The 21,467-nt window shown below is 35.4% G+C and overlaps 1 protein-coding gene and 1 pseudogene across 1 annotated transcript; one reads left to right on the top strand and one right to left on the bottom strand.

Moving 5' to 3' along the window:
• Nucleotides 1-655: 655 nt before the first annotated feature.
• Nucleotides 656-2,611, bottom strand: LOC107457621 (dolichyl-diphosphooligosaccharide--protein glycosyltransferase subunit DAD1). The gene is made up of 5 exons (XM_016075791.3): nucleotides 2,354-2,611; nucleotides 2,225-2,272; nucleotides 1,448-1,535; nucleotides 1,207-1,250; nucleotides 656-952 (listed from the first exon to the last, which is right to left on the bottom strand). Exons 1-5 carry the CDS (start codon nucleotides 2,435-2,437, stop codon nucleotides 869-871), a joined length of 348 nt encoding a protein of 115 aa, XP_015931277.1. The 5' UTR covers nucleotides 2,438-2,611; the 3' UTR covers nucleotides 656-868.
• A 7,966-nt stretch (nucleotides 2,612-10,577) lies between these two features.
• Nucleotides 10,578-11,230, top strand: LOC107457605 (chaperone protein dnaJ A6-like; annotated as a pseudogene).
• The last annotated feature ends 10,237 nt before the right edge of the window (nucleotides 11,231-21,467 follow it).

Raw genomic sequence — 21,467 nt, 5'->3', positions numbered from 1 at the left:
TTATAAGATCCAAATTTCTCAAATGAGACTCTCATTCTGTGACATTCTCTTTTTTTTTTTTCATTTTTCTTACAAATCAACATATTATATACATAATCCTTTTTTTTTTCAAAGAATCCTTAATTCAAATTTACGAATTAAAAAAGCTTTCATGAAAAAGAAAAATATACAATTTTTAAATTTTTAATGAATTTGTTATATATATATTAAAAAAAATAAGTAAACTTCTACTAATAATTATATTAACATGTGCTTTTTAAATACATTTTAACTAAACCCATAAAATAAACAATAGTTCCATGTTTAAATCGATCCAATGAGGTACTAGCCTACTGCAAAAAATCGATATTCTAAAACAATACGAGGGGGGAAAAAAATTTAGATACTTAGTTATCTTTGAACAGATCAATGTTTCATATACCCTTATCTGTTCTGATCTTTTTGATCCCAAATCATTATCCATGATATTTTGTGTTGTCTTCTGCTGCTTGGGGACAGCTTTGACATGCATGAAATTTATAAAGTTCTTCCAATGTGATTATGTGATCAAGATGGAGGCACCATTTCATACATAATTAGAGAGTGAGAGAGAGAGCAATTGTTAAAAAATTAGATTACAGCTAGACTCTTTTTAAAGGTAGTACCAAGACTCATCTTTAGACATCAAAGTCAACACCATGAGTAATTCACCATTCAAAAATTAATGTAAAAGATCGCATAGTAAACATCTAGCATCTCTTTGTTCAAAACAAGGACTCGTATTGTCACTGAATCTACAAATACTATAACAAAACAAGGTCCAGGTATTCTACTTTTCATTTTAACCCTTCGGGGTTCAATTGGAGGCAAAACCCCACACAAATCCAATTTAACCAAGGAAGTTCATGATCACCAGATGGAGAACCAAATTGCAGAGAACAAAATCTGCAAAGGCACGTTCAGGAGCAAGATCCTACAGTAGCACGCATAAGCAAAATTTTGTAAGAATATGTTAAGTGAAGGAACCAAAATGCAGAAAACAAACATATCACTTAATTTCATCATTTATGTTATGCTTTGATCTGCCAAGTTTCAAACCTACGTTATCATGCTAGGTGTTTAAAATAGTATGAATAAATGAAACCTGCAGCTTGAAAGGGCAATTAGAAGTTTCAATCCAACTCATACACCTTAACAGATAAAAAAAGACATGAAAGGGACTTTTACCTTGAATTCCTTGTTCTCTTTATTCACTTGGATACGGAGACAAACTGGAAAAAAAAATAAAGGAGCATAACAATTATAAGAAACATAAGAATGAGCCAATCCATGTTTATGCATGTATGCATGTAGTACGCTTCAAGGTCTCACAGTGTACTCAAGCATATGTTGTGTGTGTGTGTGTGCATGCATTGTATGTGAATATGCATAACTAGGTAAGCCAAGTGCTTATATCTTCTCCTCTTACCAGCCAGAACTGCAGTCCCTACACAAGAAAGTACTCCTGAAAGGAAGGAGTTAAATGGAAATGATCCCACCATAGCCATGTAAACTACCTGTTCATGAACAAAAAAAAATGAAAATGCTCTTAAAATTTGAACTTGAAGATTGAAAATAACTTCCTCATCTCATTCATTTTTAAGGTATACACAAGTTACAAGGGATTATTGCACATCTATAGAGCTTAATGCAGCCACATCATGTTAACAGAATCAATCCACAACAAACTATCCCAAAATCGGGAAAGGTGTGAAAAGAGTGTGTAGAGACTAAGTGACATGAGCAAAGCAAGAAGCAATCTGTTACATCAATCCAAAAAGGAGACAGACTAAGAGAAAGGAACTGAAAGCAAAATAAAGAACTCAAATCCCTGAAATACTTATTTCTCACTACTGTTTTTGTAGCTTCATTACATTACATACTCATAGGAAGTGAGGAGAAATGTAATCTAAACATTAGCAAGTATAATATTCAGCTGAGACAACTCTGACATTCCCCAACATACTCCAACAAATTAACCTCACAGTTGTAATTTGTATAAACTTAAAATAAACATAACATTAATGTCATTGCCTAAAACATACACCAGGCTAAATCAATCAATATCCCCTAACGAATTTGAAGATATCTAAACCATCTAAAATCCTAAAACTCATCATCAATGAGTAATGAAATTGTTCTAATATTCTCTATAGCGAAACCCTAAATCTGATGAAAAACAGCGATAGATCTAGAGTTGAATTACCTGGATGAGAGCGGTGAAAACAGCGTACATGACGTAGAGATCAATGATCTACAGAAAGTGACGAATCGGAGGTTAAGGAAAGTTCAATTGTTTGTGAAAATTATTCGAAAGAGAGAGAATGAGAGTCACCTTCAGATTTGTTGGAGTTGCGGAATACGCAGACCAAAGCGCACGGAAGAGGTCTTGTGCGTCCTTGCTGGTTGACCTCGCCATTTTCTCTTCTCTCCTTAGATCGCAATGCAAATCCTTGTCTTCCGATTCGGAATTGGAACAAGAATAGGAACGACACTCTGTATCTTCTTCACTGGGTTCTAACACTCTTTTCAGCGTTGAAATGAAAACTCAACTCCACTGCCACTCGGTTTTTAGTCTCTATAGTCGTCGTCTTCCCCAAAGGTACGAGGATAAATTTGTCTTTTCACTACATAATTTTTTTTTGGATCCCCTTAAGAGTTTGCTTTACTGTTCGGCCCAATTAAGGCCCAATAAAAGATTACAATTGCTACACACCAGGCTTACTTAGGGTTACAGACCGGAGGAGGCATCAATGACCACCGGAGGAGAGCCACTCCCCGTACCCTCTGCAACGAGGCGTCAGTGAGAGCGGCGCCAGCGAACAAACCTGAATGAAGAGTGCAGTGGCAACTTCATTCATTCAGGGTCCAAGAAATGAAGTAGCGTGCGGAAGAAAGAGGAACATTGCGGTGGACACGGAGAGTTCAAGTTATCCGCGCAAGGTTTGTCGAACAATGGCGTGCAAGGGATGGACCAGGCAGAGATCGAAGTAGCAGCATGGAAGGGTACGAAGCTTGGGTGGAAGATGTAATGGAGTTCCCCGGCGTGAGTTGAGCATGGACCGGCGTTACGTCTTCAACGGAATCAATCTCCTCAACCTCTGAGGCGGAGCTTCTTGCCGAGGTGAAGCCAACAGAGAGACCGATTCTGACCTCATCAACCGTTTCGCGGCTTGATTCCAAACCCGAGAATCAATCGATAATGGGTTAAGCATGGTAAAGTCATGGTGGCCATGGAAGTGCTTCTCGGCGCCAAGATTCAACATCCGCGAGAGAGAAGATCAGTTTGGGGTTGGGTTTGGGCGGGTTGGGGTTGTGGGTTCGGGTAGGGTAATTTGGGCGAGAAACCCGTTTGGGGTTGGTGCGAGAAACCCGTTGGGGCGACTGCGGTGAAGCGGCCTATGACGGAGAAGCGAGCGACGGCGGGGTAGCGAGCGAAGCGGGAGACGGTGGTGTAGCGGGGGACAGCGGCATGTTTGCGGCGGATGAAGGTCTGCCTGGGAAATTGCAGAGACGCACATACGCAGACGAGAGCGAAGATGAAGTCTGAAAGGCGGGTCCGGTTCCGGGTTGGAGCTCACATTTCCAGGATGCTGGCCTGGATCCTGGTTCCTGACCAAAAAAATAAAAGGGTTGCTGCGGTAAAAAATTCCAAGTTTCTGTTTAGTAAAATAAAAAAATTGTTAACCAAGTTGAGTTGTTATAGTGGTTAGTTCATTAGTCCGCTTAACCTGTCGGGTTGGGGGATACCGTTTATTAACTACCATTAAATCTTTAAATAAAGTATAGAATATTTATTAAAAATTATTTTTAATTTAATTTATTAAACTATTAATATAAATATTATAATTTTTAAATTAATTTTAATAAACTATTTTAAAATGTAAAAATCTTACTAAATTAATTTTTGAATGGATTGGACCATCAAAATCAATTATCTTTAATTAATATTTTTATTTTTATTTATTTCAAATTTTTAATACTTATCTATTAATTGTTGATTTAAAATTGTTGGTTTTTAATAAAATTATGTTCAAAAAGACAAATATAATTTAAAATTGTGTGAAAATAAGTTTTTTTTTTAGTTAAAATGAAGCCTAAACTCAAAAAGAAAAAAAAGTTACAAAAACACTAAACATGGTAGAGAAGTAGAGTTTATTGTTTATCATCTAATTATGGAGTTAATAGTCAAAATTGTTTCTAAAAAATACCTTGATTTTTATTTTTGTCCCCAAAAGATAACCAATCTGGTTGTGTTATTCTGTCCGTCATCTCCTGTGTTGAGGTAGTTAACACTCGCTGGTTGACATGGCCTGTGAATTGCCAGCGTGACACTCGCTTAGTGTACTATCTTGTTGCCGATAAGATAAATTTATTAGATCAATTCAAATCAGTCCCTAAGTCCATGGACCCTAATCTTAAATCTAAAGGAATTGAACCTCACCTCTATAGCAGATTCCATGTTTCCAGGTTGTCCCTGCTACTGCCCGCGTCACTGTCTACGCCTTCAATGCCGTCATCGCCTGCACATCGACGTCATCTGCATTGTAGCCGTCGCCCAAAGTATAATAAAGTCTATCATCAATGCCGTTCTTCGCCACAGATTCTGTCGCAGCTCTCACGTTTCTAATATAGTCCCGTTTTACCACCACAGACGGCAATCCACATGATTGTGGTAGTGCTTCCTTTTTTCTACTCGACGCTACTACTTCATCCCGTTGCATCATCTCCGACTCGATATTCCATCATGTCTTCGTTGTTCTAACTATTCCCCCAATGCATATTTATCTCCGTGTTACTCTTATTGGTTGTATACTATGTTAATTCTTTATAAGATTGGTTGAAGTTAATCATCATAGTCTACTCCATGGGTGTTTCTTAAATGGGTAAAGGACAAATTCGTCCTTGACCTTTTAAATCGTGGACTTTTAACTTCCTCAGAATTGGAAAATACAAAACGACCCCTCACCCATCAAAACGCCGTACAAATCGGTCCTCCCGTTCAATTCGGTGTCCAACACATAACGGAATATGTTTAGCTGGCGCCTATGTGGCGTGTATATGCGTACGTGTCTTCACGAGGGTGGTAACAGGGCTGACGTGGTGCTAGTAGAGAAAGTAAAGGGACATTGTAGTCCTTAGGGTTTAGGACGACGTCGTTTTGGTGTGTGTTTTGCAGTGGTGAGTGTGCGTTATAAAATATGCCAATGCTACCCATATCAGTGACAAAGAATTACAAGAAGCCCTAGCACCACTAAGCTTTTCCTTCCAAAAAATACAACGCTTCGTCTCCGCATTGTCGTCGTTACAGTTCCGTGGAGGAGTTCCATATTGAAGCTCCGTGGTTATACCTGCGTCTGCCGTAGAGAGTGGTAAGTACATTGATGTTCAATAGTTCTGCTTATGGGCATTTTTTTGCTATCAATGTTGTAGGGTGAGACTAATAGGGATTGTAAGTGATTCTCATATGTGATTAGTTATGGGGTTAGTCATTTGCCATGTGTTGTTTAGAGAGATTTTGGTGATTTAGATAATAAGGGGTGATATTGTGGTTTGTTGTGGATTGAAAATTTTTGCAGATGGTTGATGTCTTTAGTGTTCCCGTGTTCCATCATGGGGTAACTTTTCACGGAGGGCTAGCGGTGAGTTAGTGTATGTTAATGGTCAAGTTGAGAAGTTTCCTCAAATGGACTTGGATTTTGTCAATTTCGACGATCTGGTCACGATGTTCAAAGGACTAGGATATCAATCCTATAAGGAGGTTTACTGGTATGATCCAAAAAGTCAAGATATGGAGTCAGGGTTGCATGTAATGAGGGGGACGCAGGGATCAACCAAATGCGACAGGCTAAGTTGAGGAACAAAGATACTGAAGAGTTTTACATTTTTTTGACCATCATGTTGACGAACCTAAGATCGCATATGGTGATTTTGAGGAAAATGCTGAGGTTGATGAAGAAGTCGATCCAAATGAGTTGGAGAAGTCGGATGGCTCATCTACCGCCGATGATAGCACTGACAGTGAAGAAGATAAGCCGTATAAACCACCTCCAGCTGGTTATGAAAGTGGGAGTGATACTGGTGAAGATGATAGGGCAGAAGGGTTAGAGCTGCCAAAGGGAAGAGGAAACATGTGTCTCCATCGTTGAGGAAAGGGGTTGATCCCAATGAGAAGCTAAAAAAACAAGCAACACATGAGTTTAAAAGGCAGAGATTTAAAACAAGAAGGGTGGGCTCAGCTGGTGAGAGTTCCTCAAGGTCTACTGGGCCTACTAAACAGCCCAGCACTAGTAGGCCTGGATGTCAACCCAACAGATCAAGGCCTGCTAGGGAGCCTAGCATGAGGCCAGCCGTTGCAGACTATGTCAGTGATGTAGACACTGATAATGAAGACATTGTGTTTGAGTATGAGTCTGAAGAGCTACATACCCCTGTCTCATCAGAGGATGAAGGGAACAAACCACACTGGCCTGAGTTTGATGAACACTATGGCTTTGGTGAAGGCAGATTTGAGCTAGGCACAAGATTTGCTACAATAGAGAGGTTCAAGGAGTTGTGAAGGATTCGTTTATTGCTGAGGGGAGGGAGTTGGTATGGATTAAAAATGATAAGGAAAGGGTTAGAGTTGGCTGTAAGAATGAGAATTGTCCCTGGATTGCTCATCTTTCATACAATAAACAGCTGCAGTGTTTCCAAGTGAAAATCTATAGAAGTGAACATACATGCGCAAGAGATCTGGGAAGCAACGCGGTTGACCAACACTGGATCAGCAAAAAAGTGGAAAAAAGTATGATCACCCATCCCCATATGAACACACATAAGGCCATTGATTTTTTAAAAGAAGAGTTTGATCTAGTACTACATCCTAAAATGGTTTACAGAGCTGTAAGGGAAGCCAAAAATAGGATCATGGGAAACGAGGTAGAACAGTATGGTAAGCTTAGAGACTAACCCATCCCCATATGAACACACATAAGGCCATTGATTTTTTAAAAGAAGAGTTTGATCTAGTACTACATCCTAAAATGGTTTACAGAGCTGTAAGGGAAGTCAAAAATAGGATCATGGGAAACGAGGTAGAACAGTATGGTAAGCTTAGAGACTATCTAATGGAGATCCATGGAAGCAATCCAAGGTCTACTGCATTGTTGGATGTTATTCCCCAACCACAAGCACCCCTAACATTCGACAAAATGTATATATGTTTCGAGGCCTGCAAGAGGGGATTTAGGAGTGGATGCAGGCCATTGATTCACTTGAATGGAGCATTCCTCAAGACCTATCATGGGGGCCAGTTGCTGTCTGCTGTGGCACAGGATGCTAATAACCAGTTTTATGTCATTGCATTTGCTGTGGCAAGGTCTGAATCGAAAGTGTCATGGAAGTGGTTTCTGATCCTATTACAAGAGGACATTGGAGATGTGCAACAACATGGTTGAAATTTTATGTCCGACATGCAAAAGGTTAGTAAGTCAGATTCTCTATACTTAATTTAAGTACATTTGATGCACAATGATGAAAGTCATTCTTGAACCATTCTGTTTCAGGGACTGATGCCTGCATTGAAGGAGATAATGCCAAATGCACATGTGCGCAATTGTGTCATGCACATGTGGAAGAATTTCATCAATCGTTTCAAGGACTTATATATCAGGAAAATTGTGTGGGACTGTGCAAAATGCACAACTGTGGCTGAGTTCAAGACAAGAATGGAGAGGCTGAAGGAAGTTAATCAGGATGCCTAGTCATACCTGATGAAATTTGAACCTGCAACATGGGTAAGGGCCTATATCAGTCATGGTCCAAAAGTAGACAACCTGACTAATAATATGTGCGAGTCTTTCAACTCCAAGTTCACCAAGTACAGGTGCAAGCCTATACTCACAATGTGCGAAGAGGTGCGCTGCTACCTCATGAGGCGTATGGTTCAGCACAAGAGACTGATAGATTGCCATCATGGAAAGCTTGCACCGGTTCAGGAGAAAAGGTTGAAGAGGCTTGTTAAGCCAAGTAACAAATGGACTGCGGAGTAGATTGGTGATAACGAGTGCAAGCGATTTGAGGTCACACAAAAGGGATCTAAGTTGGATGTGGACCTCATTAAACATACATGCACTTGTAACAGATGGCAATTAACTGGTCAGTGTGTAATTTTATTTTCCTAAATGTTTCTTCTTGGATTTGTCTGCCTGCTGTTGCTGTTAATTTACTTATGACATTGTTTCTTGTTGGATTTGCTGGCCTACTGCTACTTTAATTATATTTCACTAATTGTTTCTTGTTGGATTTGCCTGTGTGCTGCTGCTGTTTCCTTACTTGCATATGTCCAATTGTTATCCTCAATTTGTATATGTCTAAGTTGAATATGTCTAATTCTTACCCTTAACTTGTTGGGTTTGCTGGTCAAGGGATGCCGTGCACTCATGCAGTTGCAGCAATCAGAAAAAGACATGACAACATGGAAGATTATGTGCATCCATGGTTATGCATGGAATCACTGAAGAAGACTTACGAGCACTTCATTCAACCAGTTACAAGTGAAGAGTTCTGGATACGGTTTGATCAGAGTAGGCCTACTGCACCTATCATTAAGCGTCTAATTGGTCGTCCAAAGGTACATAACAGGCAGAAGGACCCAGCAGAAACTGTTATCGAAGGTGAAAAACTGAGGAGAAGTTTCTATGTGACCTGTAGCAAGTGTGGTCAAACAGGGCACAACTATAAGACTTGCAAGGGTGTGCCATCCAATCCAAATTGGAAACCTAAGACCAGGAAACCAAAGAAGAAGACCCAAGACAACCTTTCTCTTGTGGTTATACCACTGTCACAATCAGCACCTGAGGCAGAGGTACTTGGTTGGACTAAAGATCTTTATGTCCCCCCGATAACATGTTTAAGGATTTAGTTGTCCATTTTAAAAGTGTTAGAGGACCTGTATGTATTTTTTAATTTTGCCTCATGGCTTTCTTGTCTTTCTTTATGTCAGGGTGAGGAGCATGACTCAGCTATTCCAACCAACCTGAACCATTCTACCACTTACATAACTCCAGATGTGGCCCAGCAACAACTTGCTTCACAAGTTGCATTTGTGACCACCACTGCAGCCCCTGCAAGACAAGGTCAGGTTCCATTCAAACCTCCAACAAGAGTTCCAGCAAGGCCATCCAACAAAACATTCAGACCGAAACAACCAATTAGAAGGAAGGGTGATGGCAAACAACAGGTTCAGAAATCACAGCAGCCAAGTGTGGAAGCAGTCGAAGGACCATCTGATGAGACTCTGGTTGCAGCAAGCAGTGGAACTAAAAGGATGTTTCAGTTCATCCTCACCCCAGGAGTCAACAATTCCAAAAAATGATGTTGATATTTTACGAGTCTGATGTAAAACTTGGATGAAACTTATTTTCGTTTGTTATACATTGTGGTGTCTTTTTGGCAAAACTATGATGCTAAGGTTGTGAACTGTTATCAGACTGCATATCATGTTTTGTTAGGATTGTAATCCATCGAACTTAAACTTTGGTTCAATGTTAAATGATCCAAACTATTTTATGTCTTTTTTATTCTAATCCCATCAACATCATATTACATATACCCACCCAACTCCAACATGTTACAGCAACAGCATATCATCATTCATCAAAGGATAACTTAATACAACACTTGTGTTCTAAAGGCATAATTTAAACTGCTTTTCCACTTTTCAGCCAAGTTTGGCAACAACAGAACCCAAAATTACACTAACCACAATAACAATAACCAAATACAAATTAACATTCTTCTTCCTCTCTAGATGCAACATCTTCTTCTCCAAATCAGTGAGTCTCTGTTCCACCACCTTCTTTCCAAGATACAGCTTCAAATCATCAACCTCGTTCTCAGTCATAAACTTGTCCAGAACTCTTACTGTTGAAACATGGTCATCCAGCCATAAGAAGAACTTGCAGTGACTGGAATTTTTCAGCTGCATGTTCATCATGGCAAAACAAAAAATCACCAACTTATAATCAAAATAAATAACTTCTTCTTACGCCCGTATAATCAAAATCAATCAAATAAAACCACCAACTTACCTTAAAGAATGGACATCCAAAGAACAATCTGCAGCTTCCACACATTTTATGGTCGACGGTAGTGGAACGCGTCTTCCGCTGGATGAAGCTCCATCGCTGGCCATTTACCACTCCGCAGTACCACCACCCCAACCTCTCACACAAATCACAACGGCTATAGCGATAGGGTTCCATTTGAACAAATAGGGCACAAACCAAAACGACGTCGTCCTAAACCTTAAGGACTACAATATCCCTTTACTTTCTCCACTAGCACCACGTCAACCCCGTTACCACCCTCGTGAAGACATTTACGCATATACACGCCACATAGGCGCCAGCTAAACAGATTTCGTTACGTGTTGGACACCAAATTGAATGGGAGGACCGATTTGTACGGCGTTTTGATGGGTGAGGGATCGTTTTGTATTTTCCAATCCTGAGGGGGTTAAAATGCCACGATTTAAAAGGTCAGGGACGAATTTGTCCTCTACCCTTCTTAAATTAATGCATGCGAACCTTTTGCATCCTGACACAATCACATGAGACCTTGTTTTTGTCTTACAAGTGAAGGAGCACCCACGATTCAAATGAGAGCATGATGACCTCTATATTGAGCGCAATCTCAACTTGACCGAGGTTTTTTGTGGCTTTCAGTTTACTGTCACCATCTTGACGGGAGACAACTATTCATCAAGTCAAATTCTGGAGAAGTCATCAAACCAAGTACTATCTATAGATAATTTTGGGATTGTGCTTCACTGGAATTTCATTTTATAAGCGTAGTTTTGATTCACAAATAACTTATAAAATCTGCAATGTAGGCCAACAAAAAGCCATAAATGATTAGGGAATGCCACAACACAATAAGCCGTTCATGAAGGGTTGTCTTTACATCAAGTTTAATGTGGATTTCCCAGACTCAGGGTTCCTTTCCCCCGACCAATGCCGATTATTAGAGACCTCAAAAATCCAGAAAGCAGTTGACAGATATGGAGATAGATGAGTGTGAGGAGACCACATTACATGATATCAACATGAAGAATGAGATGAAAAGAAAGCAACAACAGCACTACCACGAGGCATATGATAATGATGATGATGAGCAATCCATGCCTCAAGTGCGATTTGGGATTAGGGTTCATGGACTTAGGGACTGATTTGAATTGATCGAATAAACTTATCAGCAACAAAAGGGTACACTAAGCGAGTGCCATGCTGGCAGTTAATAGGGCATGTCAGTGAGCGTTAGCCACCTTAGCGCAGGAGATGACGGAAGGACTAAAGCGACCAGGTTGGTTATCTTTCGAGGACGAATTTGATTAATTTTATCTTTTGGAGACGAAAATGGATATCGATGTATCTTTCAAGAACGATTTTGTCTATTATCTCTCTAATTATGGTTCTGAAAACTGATATGTCGAATCAAAAGCCGGCAATGTCAATGGTCCGATCCTATATCTAAAACCACTACTCAGGATAGAATCGGACAAAAACTGCTAAATCGATCAGGAATTGGCTGGTTGGACCAAACCAAAAACTGGTCGGTTCTTCCTAAACGAACGGTTTGGTAAATTCAAAAAAAAATAAATGAAGTATGCGTGTTCCCCACTTCCCCCCAACGCACAACCCCCTCGTAGGTGATTTCGTCCATTTTAGAAAGAAAAGGAAAAGAAAAAGTGCTTAAAACCCTAGCCTCTTCCACAGTTCCACCAGTGTCGTCCGTGGTTGTCCACGGCTTCCCTCTTCGCCCTGTCCCAAACCCTCTGTTCTGTCTAGGCTCGGTGTCTATCCTCCAGCGGCTTTTCTATTCGAGCTGCTCGCTGTCATCCTGCTCTCCGTCTCGCTCCACGGCTATTGAAGGTTAGTGGCCAGAACTATGAAAATGGGGCTGATATTGTGTAATTTTTCGTAGGTTTCTCAATGACATCATTAATATGCATTGTCGTACATACTTGGAAGAACCTATCATTAGTCTTCTTATTGCAAGCTTCGAGCATAAAAAATTGGGGTCAATCATTTTACCTTTGAACTTCCATTATGTCATGTTACTAACTGTTATACTGGATAAAAAAAGCATGTCTAATAAAACTCAAATGTCACTGAGGCCACTATTTCGGATGAGGTTAACTTATTTCTAATTGTGCTCACCTGCTGTACCTTTATCTAAAAACGAAGCACTTGAAAATCTGCAAATGCACCTCTCAAATGGAAGAAGCAATGCCTTGTTTCGGATGAAACATTGGGAGGTAGTGGCCTTCTTTTAGTTCAATAAAGAAATATGTGAATTGGATTAACTCAATTAAATTAATCAGTCTTTTAATTTAATGAGCTTCTATTTAAATTGATAAGTTTAAAGATTGTTAATACATTTTATAATTTACAATTTCAGTTATAGATGATAGTATTAATAAAAAAGTATTTGGTGATAATAATATATCTGTGGATAATAAGTAGAATTTTTTTGTTGTAATTATATTAATGAGTTCAATAGTGATATAATGACTAATGAATCTTAAATTGTTAATAATTGATGAGATCAAAGCTTATGTTATATTTTGGTTGATGTAGTACTCTAAATTTAGAAGACATTTTAAAGTTTATATTAGATATAATTATATTTTAGGATATTTATTTATAATTTTTTTATTATTTTATTATAAAACAGTTTTTTGATTAGACTAAGATTGAACCAGTAAATTAATAAACTAGTAGTTAGAGTGATTCGATGATCGGTCCGGTTTTTAAAACTTTGCATCTAATAGTAATTTAACCACCTTTCTAGGAAGGGTGTCCCAAAAGTAAAATCCTAAATCTAGATTCAGACTTTTACACTGTGACAATCAGCACAATTGTTACCTTTCCTATAAGTATTCACAAAAGGAATAGTCCAATTTTTCTTTCTTCATCTAAAGATGTCTTTGATCATATGTATGAATTTTTTTTCCAAAGTCATATAATTCCATTCATGAAATGAAAGAAACATATAGGTGTCCATATATGGGACAAATAAAAGAAATGGGAGACTCTCAACGCTCTACTATAGAGGTAACGTCATATAATAATCTAATAAGAGAGATAAAAAGTAAAGTGCTCATCAATTAGGAAGTGGAAATTTGTTGAAACTCTTTCTGCAGCTTCAAAGCCAACGCCATTATCTCTTCCACGCTAGTTGATACATTATCAAAAATGAACCTGTTCCTAGTCTTCCATAAGGACCAGCTCAAAATCATCATCATCATTCTCCGAGAGGAGCTATTGGATTGGGTACACAAGGCTCCCATTCTCAAGTTCCACTCAACATAGAAATCAGAGTCTTCGATGCTCTTTCTAGTAGCTGATAAGCCTATTTTTGACCAAATTTCCTTTGATTTTACACAAAGAAAGATGCAATGATTGATTATTTCTGGAAATGGTAGGCATCTTTGACAGATAGGTTGAATCGATGGGATGCGATGATGAAGCTTTTGCAGCACTGGAAGCTTTTCATGGAAGCCCCTCCAGAGAAAAATCTTAATCTTCCCTGATATTTTCAGCTTTCACGGTTCTCGCCACAAATTTTGTTGTCTCACTGGGTAAAGTTCAATGGGAGGATGCGAGAACCCATAAGTCATACGGTACCTAGTACTCACTTCATACAAATCACTCTTATTAAGGACCGATAAATTTTATCTTCTCCACCCCCAATTGTTGTTGCTAGCACACGTTAACTAGTGTCCTCAGAAAAAAATACTTCTAATTAGAGTTTGATTCCACTGACCATTAGAAAGTATTAAGTCTTTGACCATCAATAGTGGTTGATTTGTAGATTAGAAGTTTCAGATGAAGAAACAACATAAGGATGTGGAAGAGCAAGCCAAGGATCATTGAAGATTCGGATACTGGATCCATCACCAACTCACCAAACCAACCCCTTTTCAACAACCTTATGCCCTTCCAATATGCTACGCCATCCCCACGAAGGTATTGTTCCGATCTCTGCATTCATTATAGAACTGTATCGAAAATATTTACCTTTGAGGAGTCTAGATAGGAGTGATTGTGGCTGAGAGATAACTTTCCAACATTGTTTTGCTAATAGCGCCAAATTTTGAGCCCCTAAGTCCTTAAAACCTAGTCCACCTTTCAATTTTGGTCTTGTCATAGTATCTCAACTATTCCATGCCATTTTTCGCTCTATACCTTTTTGACCCCACAAAAATTGGGAGAGTATGTTGTGAATCTCCCTAGTTAAAGTGTCAGGAAAACGGAAGCATGATAATGAATAAATTGGGATAGCCTCCCTAATAACTTTGATTAGAACATGCCTGCCTGTAGAGGAGAGAAGTTTTCTTTTCCACCCTTGAACTCGCTTCCTCACCTTGTCCTTGATTTCTCCAAAGGTAGACTTTTTTTATTTTTGGACTGTAGATGGAAGACCCAAATATTTATCCTGTGCACCAATATGATCAATTTTCAATTTTCGAGCTAATAGTAATCGAGCAACGAGAGGAGTATTATTACTTAAGAATAGAGCTTATTTATGCAAATTAATTTTTTGGCCACTGAACCCCTCGTATGACTGAAGAAGATTGAGAATATTTTTACAACTGTTTCTGACGCTTTGCAAAAAAAGATTGAGTCATCCGCAAACAATAAATGATTAACAGTAAGATATTTTCGGTTGATCTGAATACCTTCAATGAGACCATTTTTCTCTGCCTTGTTTAGCAAAAAGGATAATCCTTCTGCACAGAAAAGAAAAATGTATGGAGATAGAGGGTCTCCTTGACGGATACCTCTATTTGGTTTAAAAAAAAAAAACAAAAGGTTGACCTTCAACAACGACAGAGTAAGAAACTGTAGTCACCACCTCCTGTATCCAACCAATCCACCTAGATTCAAATCTCAGCTTCTCCAAAATGAACCAAAAAAAATGCCACTCAACACTATCATAGGCTTTACTCATATCCAATTTAACAGCCATTTTACTAGATAGACTCCTCTTCTTTGTCTTTAGATAGTGCATACATTCATGAGCGACTAGGACATTGTCTGAAATCAATCTACCCTTAATGAAGGCACTTTGATTAGGGCTTAGGGAAGTCATAAATTTCTTTAGCCGATGGACTGGTACTTTAGAAATAATCTTATACACAATTGAGGAAAGACTGATAAGTCTAACTTGTGTCATATTCTTTGCATCAAGAATCTTAAGAATGAGACAGATTTGTGTATGAGTGAAGCTCTTTAGTAGTCTACCACTGACAATGAAACTGCAGACAACCTTAAAAACATCTTCCCCTTCTAAACTTCAGTAGAATTGAAAGAATTTAGCTGTAAATCCATCATCATCAGGAGCGCTCTGGGGTGAACACTAAAGACCACACGTTTTATCTCATCAAAACTGACCGGTCTAGTTAATTTTCTATTCATGGTTGCTGAAACTTTGGTTTCAAAATCTTCGAATGCACGTGCCGAATTAGCTTGGTTAATCGATGTGAAGATATCCTTGAAGTATGTTTCAACTACTTCTGCAATTTTTTCACGGGTGGTAGCATACGTACCATCATTCTTTTCTAGTTTCCAAATTTTATTTCTCCAGATTTTTTATTGGAATGATTGGTGAAAGAAACTTGTATTTTTGTCCGCTTCTTTTAGCCACTTTACACGAGATTTCTCCCTCCAATAGCTTTTCTTCCAAAAGTAAGCATCCTCAAGTTTATTTTCTAAGGCTTCAACCTGTTCCCCCCTGTAATATCTTCCTCTCTGAGAATTTCAAGCTGAGATGTGAGTTCACCAATGTCCTTCTTCGAATTAGATTTGTTCTGCTGCTGCCATTGAACAATACGGTGCCTACAATGCTTCAATTTTTTAGCCAAAACAAACATTACTGAGCCATTCACCCATTCTTTCCAAGCTTCCGTGATAATTAACCAAATTTCTTCTAAACCACACCATCTCTCCTGAAACTTAAACCTCTAATTAGATTTTTCTATGATCGGATTTGTATCAACGAGGATAGACGCATGATCTGAACCGTTTTCTGCGAGTCGAGACAGCGAGGCTGATGGAAAACAATCTATCCACTCACCGTTTGCAAGTGCACGGTCAAGCCGCTCCCTAATTTGGTCCTGCTCTCGTCGCCTATTAGTCCAAGTGAATCTTCTCCCAATCATACCCAAGTCCTTCAGTCCACCATCATTAATAAAATTCACAAATTCAGAAATAGATGAAGCTGGTTTTAACCTTCCTCCTTCCTTCTCATCGAGGCTCACTATAGCATTAAAATCACCCATAATTATAACTTTTTCAAAGAAACCTTGTACAAAAGAGAAAAGTTCTATGTATTGGGTAGATCGAATCTCATTCAAGCTATTTAAATGTACCCCAATTAGCCCCCAAGAACAGTTCAAAGCATGATCTTTGGCAACTGTGAAAAACTCTTTTTCAGGAAGAATCTCAACTGTTGTGCCCTCTTTACATGCTAAAGTCAATCCACCAGCAGTTGTACTTGTCGGACTAACAATCCTCCAATCCGTAAAATGACAAGATCTCAACTTACTTTCTACCAGACGAGATTAATTTTTTTGTTTCACATAAAAATACGATCTCGGAAGAGTGGGATTGACACATCCCTTTAAAGTTATGAACTGTCAGGAGTCATTCCAAACCGCGATAATTTTATGAAAGAACTCTCATAACGAATTAAAGGGAAGGAATAAAGAAGGGAATAAGGAAAAGATTAAAGAAAGGAATTGATAAAATCAAACATTGACCTAGACAGTACAAGAATTCTATTTTGGAAAAAATTCTAGCAGAGCAAGTTAAAAGTATATACTCCTCACGTGAAAAAATATTAACGGCGCTCGATCATATTTATGAATTAGTTGCCTTCTTCTTAGATGATTCATTAATATATAAAGCTTCATATCTCTTCTTGAATGTTAGTTGGAGTAATTTTCTTTTTCATCAAGCACATATCAATGCTTTTAGCCGTTGACTTTGAATGGAAATCCTTTCCTTATTTAGCTTAATTGTAATGGGCAACAACTATCCAATCACTCATGAATTTGATCTTTAACGGTATCAATTGTTGTATTGATAGTACAACATTTTTTAAAAATAAGCTTGATATTATCTTAAGTTCTTAACGATATTCTCATTAATATTGCTAGTTTGCATAATTCTAGCTTGTTTGATTAGTTATTTTTGATTGATTTCTACATTACTCATCATAATGGTTAATAATTGAAAATAATCAATTATGTTTATTATCACAAAATATCAAATCAAATCTTGACTCAACATTTATAGGCCATTGAATTTAAAATTTAGTTTCGTAGATTAGTTTATGGTTGAATTATGAATGAATATCAGAATGTAAGATGTATTTTTATTCTTTAAAGAATTTTTTCTTCTAAAAACTAAATGTTAAATGGTTGAATAAATAAATTAAGAATTTTAAGTTTTTTAACTATTTTTTTATGAAAAATATTATAGGACTTTCAAAATTTATTATTTTTTGCCTTAATTAATTATTAATATTTAAAAATATAAGTTAAAATATATTATTAGATTACTAAATTAAAAAAAATTAAATTAATGACTAAAAATAATAATAATAATAATAAAATTTAATAATTTTTAAATATTTCTCTTTTTTTATTATAACTAAAAACAAGTCCAAAAATTGTTTATTTAGTAAGCAAGTCTGATTCAAAATAAATAAATAAATGGAGAATTCAACGGCTCAAATTGTGTTGAATGGTTCATCCAAAAGCCTAAAATATTAAAATCTAGTCTAAGTTCTAACAAGGATTTTATTAACTTCTAGCAACTCTTATTTATAGTTGTATTTAATGAAAGTATCTTTGTAAATATATTTAATAAAAATATCTTTTTTATAGTTGTATCTAATAGAAATATCTTTTATAAATGTATCTTTTGGATGTGTTTTTTTATATATGTATTTAAAATATAATAATTAATTATTATTGACAATAAATTAACAGATAATATATTGGTACCCTATATTTTTCTTTTATATTATATTGGTAATCCTTTTATAAAATACGTATTCTAATCATATTGATCAAAAACAGGAAAACACATGTATTTATTTGAATTTTATCAATAAGTTAAAGACGAAGGTGAGCCACTTTAGACCAAATTTTATTTGTAACTCAAACTCAGCTTTTAACTAGAACTATTGCCTCGAGCCCTCAACTCATTCAATGCATGAGGCAAGTCCTCAAAGGGTAGGAAAGAGGAAGGCAGTGTTTGGCTGTTTGCCTTATCAAAATATTAGATATTATTTTTGTCATCATTTTTTTTTCTTTTATTTTTGTTGGTGAGCATTCTTTTTTGGTATCGATTCTTAATGCAAATTATTCTTTAAAATAAGCTCATTCTTATAGGTAGAAAAATCTTTTAATATTTATTTAGTAATTAGCCGCCTCATGGGTGAAATCATCCCTTATTCAACCCTTAACTACTTGCCTGTTTTCTTGTTAATTCTAAGTTTCTAACTAACTAACCAACCACTTTTAGTTGCAGTTAGATGTTGTGTTTGTTGCAACTATTTTTGTTTAATGTTATCAAATATTCAAGTAGCTCTTGATTTACAATCCAATTAAATAAAAAAGTACATATTAAAATAAGTTTTTAAAAAATTTTGCATCCAATATTTTTGTCTTTAAAATTTTTATTACGATAAAATTCATAAGATATATAAATATTTCTATCATATTTCTTAGAACTTATTTTTTTAATTTAAAACAATGGGTGTGACTAAGATAAGAATTTATATATTTTATTTTTACAAAGTTTAAAAACCTTAATATAATAACAAATTTTAGAGGCTTACATGTTTAACGCAGAATTTTGTAAGAAGCTATCTGACTATATATGTATGTATAAACATCTTGCTTTGGGATACCTTTTCTTTTCACCAAAAAGCATGCTATTTGTTTTGGCCAAAATCAATGTTTTAAAATTTTTAAAAATTTTATTAATTAAATATTAATTACCAAAAACTTCTACTCCAGTATCTTTTCATGAAATAATCTCATTACGTATAGCTCTTTTTATAATAAATATTGTTTTGATATTAGTATTTTTTTAACAACTATACATGAATCCTTTTGTTTTGTTAGTTAAAAAATAATTTAAATATGTAATTCATTAGTAACAATTGTATTTTTATATTGGGGGTCAAAAATATTAAATAAATAGTCAAATTAATTTTTAAAAGATCACTCATTTTTTAAATTAATTTTAAAAGATTTTTTTAATTAAATTTATCTTAGTTCCTCCGTTACTTCTTTTACTACTAATATCAAAATTTATTGATATGACACGTTAAGTAATACTACAACACATACCTAGTAGTCCTAATTAGCGGTTAACATAATAAGCTTATGAAATTAGATCAAATCAATCTCAAATAGGGATTCTAATGCCTAAAATTGTCCCCTCAATTAAGTTTTGATTTAATCTAATTTTAGAAACTTATCAGCTAATGTCAATTAAGACACCTATGTATGTTATAGTATCACTTAACGTACTATATTAAATACATGCTACATTAAATTAACAAATTTTGGCACTATGAACAAAGAAAATGATAGAAGAATTAATGCGATTAATTTAAAAAAATTTTAAAATTTTTTTGAAAACTAATTTAAATAACGAGTAATCTTTCAAAGATAAATTTGACTATTTACACAAAAATATTCAGCATATAGTGTTTTTCTTCATAAAATAACCTCATTTTAACATTGACTTTTGTGTTAATAATTTTTTTAATTTGTATACACAATTGTTTTAGGGATAGGCTATGCGCTCTAACTCTTTTGGATATCCAAACTGAGTATTAGTTAATCTAAAATAGAAAATACACATCCACAGAAGATAATAACAAATTATTTCCCCAAAGTTAAGAACGACGTACTCTCTTATATAGTTTACATAGAAAGAGCAATAATTTGAAAATCTAATTTATCTTTCTTACTATTCCGCTAATACTTAAATGAACAAAAATTTAAATACATAATTTTTTAAAACATTAAAAAATAAAAAATTAAAAAACTCTTTATTTAGAGATAAAAGAAAATAAATTAGAATTTCTAATAATTTTTTCAGAGTTTTAAATTTATGCTTTACACAAAAATTAAACAATAATTCTAATCTTAATTTCTTCTTTAAAATTAATATTTTCAAAACCTAAATAAATTTGTGTATACTAAAAGGTGTTTAGTTTTTTGTTTTTTGTTTTTTTTTTTGTTATGACGATGAGAAATTTAGGATTTCAAATATACTATATATTCAACCCTTCACTGCTAGATCAATCTTAATTAAAGGGGCACTCAGATAAAGACATCTAAAACGTCCTTTTTTTAAAGATGATTTTTAGTAACTAAAATTTAATATATATATAATCGATTAAACCATGTTATTTTTGTCAAAATTAGGTTAGACAAATTAATTTGATTAAAAAAATGGTGAATCAAATCTTGAATTAGTCTAAATTAATATTATTCTTTTTATATATATATATAATAGGAGTATTTTAGTCATTTTCTATAATAAAAATATTGTAGTTATTTTCTATAAAAAAATAATATTAATTTAGACCGATTCAAGATTTAATTCACTATTTTTTTCGTTTAAATTAATTTGTTTAACTTAACTTTGACAAAAAAAATAACATAACTTAATCAATTATATGTGTTAACTTTTGATTAATAAAAAATATCTTTAAAAAAAGATATTTTTAACGTATTTATCTGAGTGAATTCCTCTTAATTATAAATAGCTTAGTGTGTTATTGACTTATTTTTTTTTTTAATTATTCATATCTTACGTAACCGTTGTACGTACCCATCTTTTTCATGGTACAAAACATTAACAGCATGTTAGCGAGTGCCGGTCGAAGCAAGACTCGTTATTTATCATAAATTTAAGACGACGGGTTTGAACAGCATGGTTAGCTGATTTGATCCCATAGTAATAATGTGATATGATGGATACCTATATGAAAAGATATTATACTTTTGTATTTAAAGAATACAAAGATACTTAGATACCTCAAGTCCTGAACAAATAATATAAATTAAAACAACTCCAACCCCACCTTACTAGCTAGTAAACCATTGAACATGACCCCAAATTTGCCATGCAATTATGATGTCCATATATATACCTCAACCTTCTTTCTACTCAATTTTCGTTATAAGTAACGTTGGCGAGGGAAAAAAAACCACGAGCAAAAAATATATTGAAGAAATCTATCACTTAAAAAAAAACAAAAAAAAAACATAAATAATAAGAAATGAAATTTAACATTTAAAGTTTTATAGTTATCCAAACACATTTTTAGATTTTTACTATGCCACCTAGCCACCCACCCACTCA

Source organism: Arachis duranensis, chromosome 7 (genome assembly GCF_000817695.3).
Source record: "Arachis duranensis cultivar V14167 chromosome 7, aradu.V14167.gnm2.J7QH, whole genome shotgun sequence".
Classification (NCBI taxonomy): domain Eukaryota; kingdom Viridiplantae; phylum Streptophyta; class Magnoliopsida; order Fabales; family Fabaceae; genus Arachis; species Arachis duranensis.
This window is presented reverse-complemented; position numbering and strand designations above follow the sequence as displayed.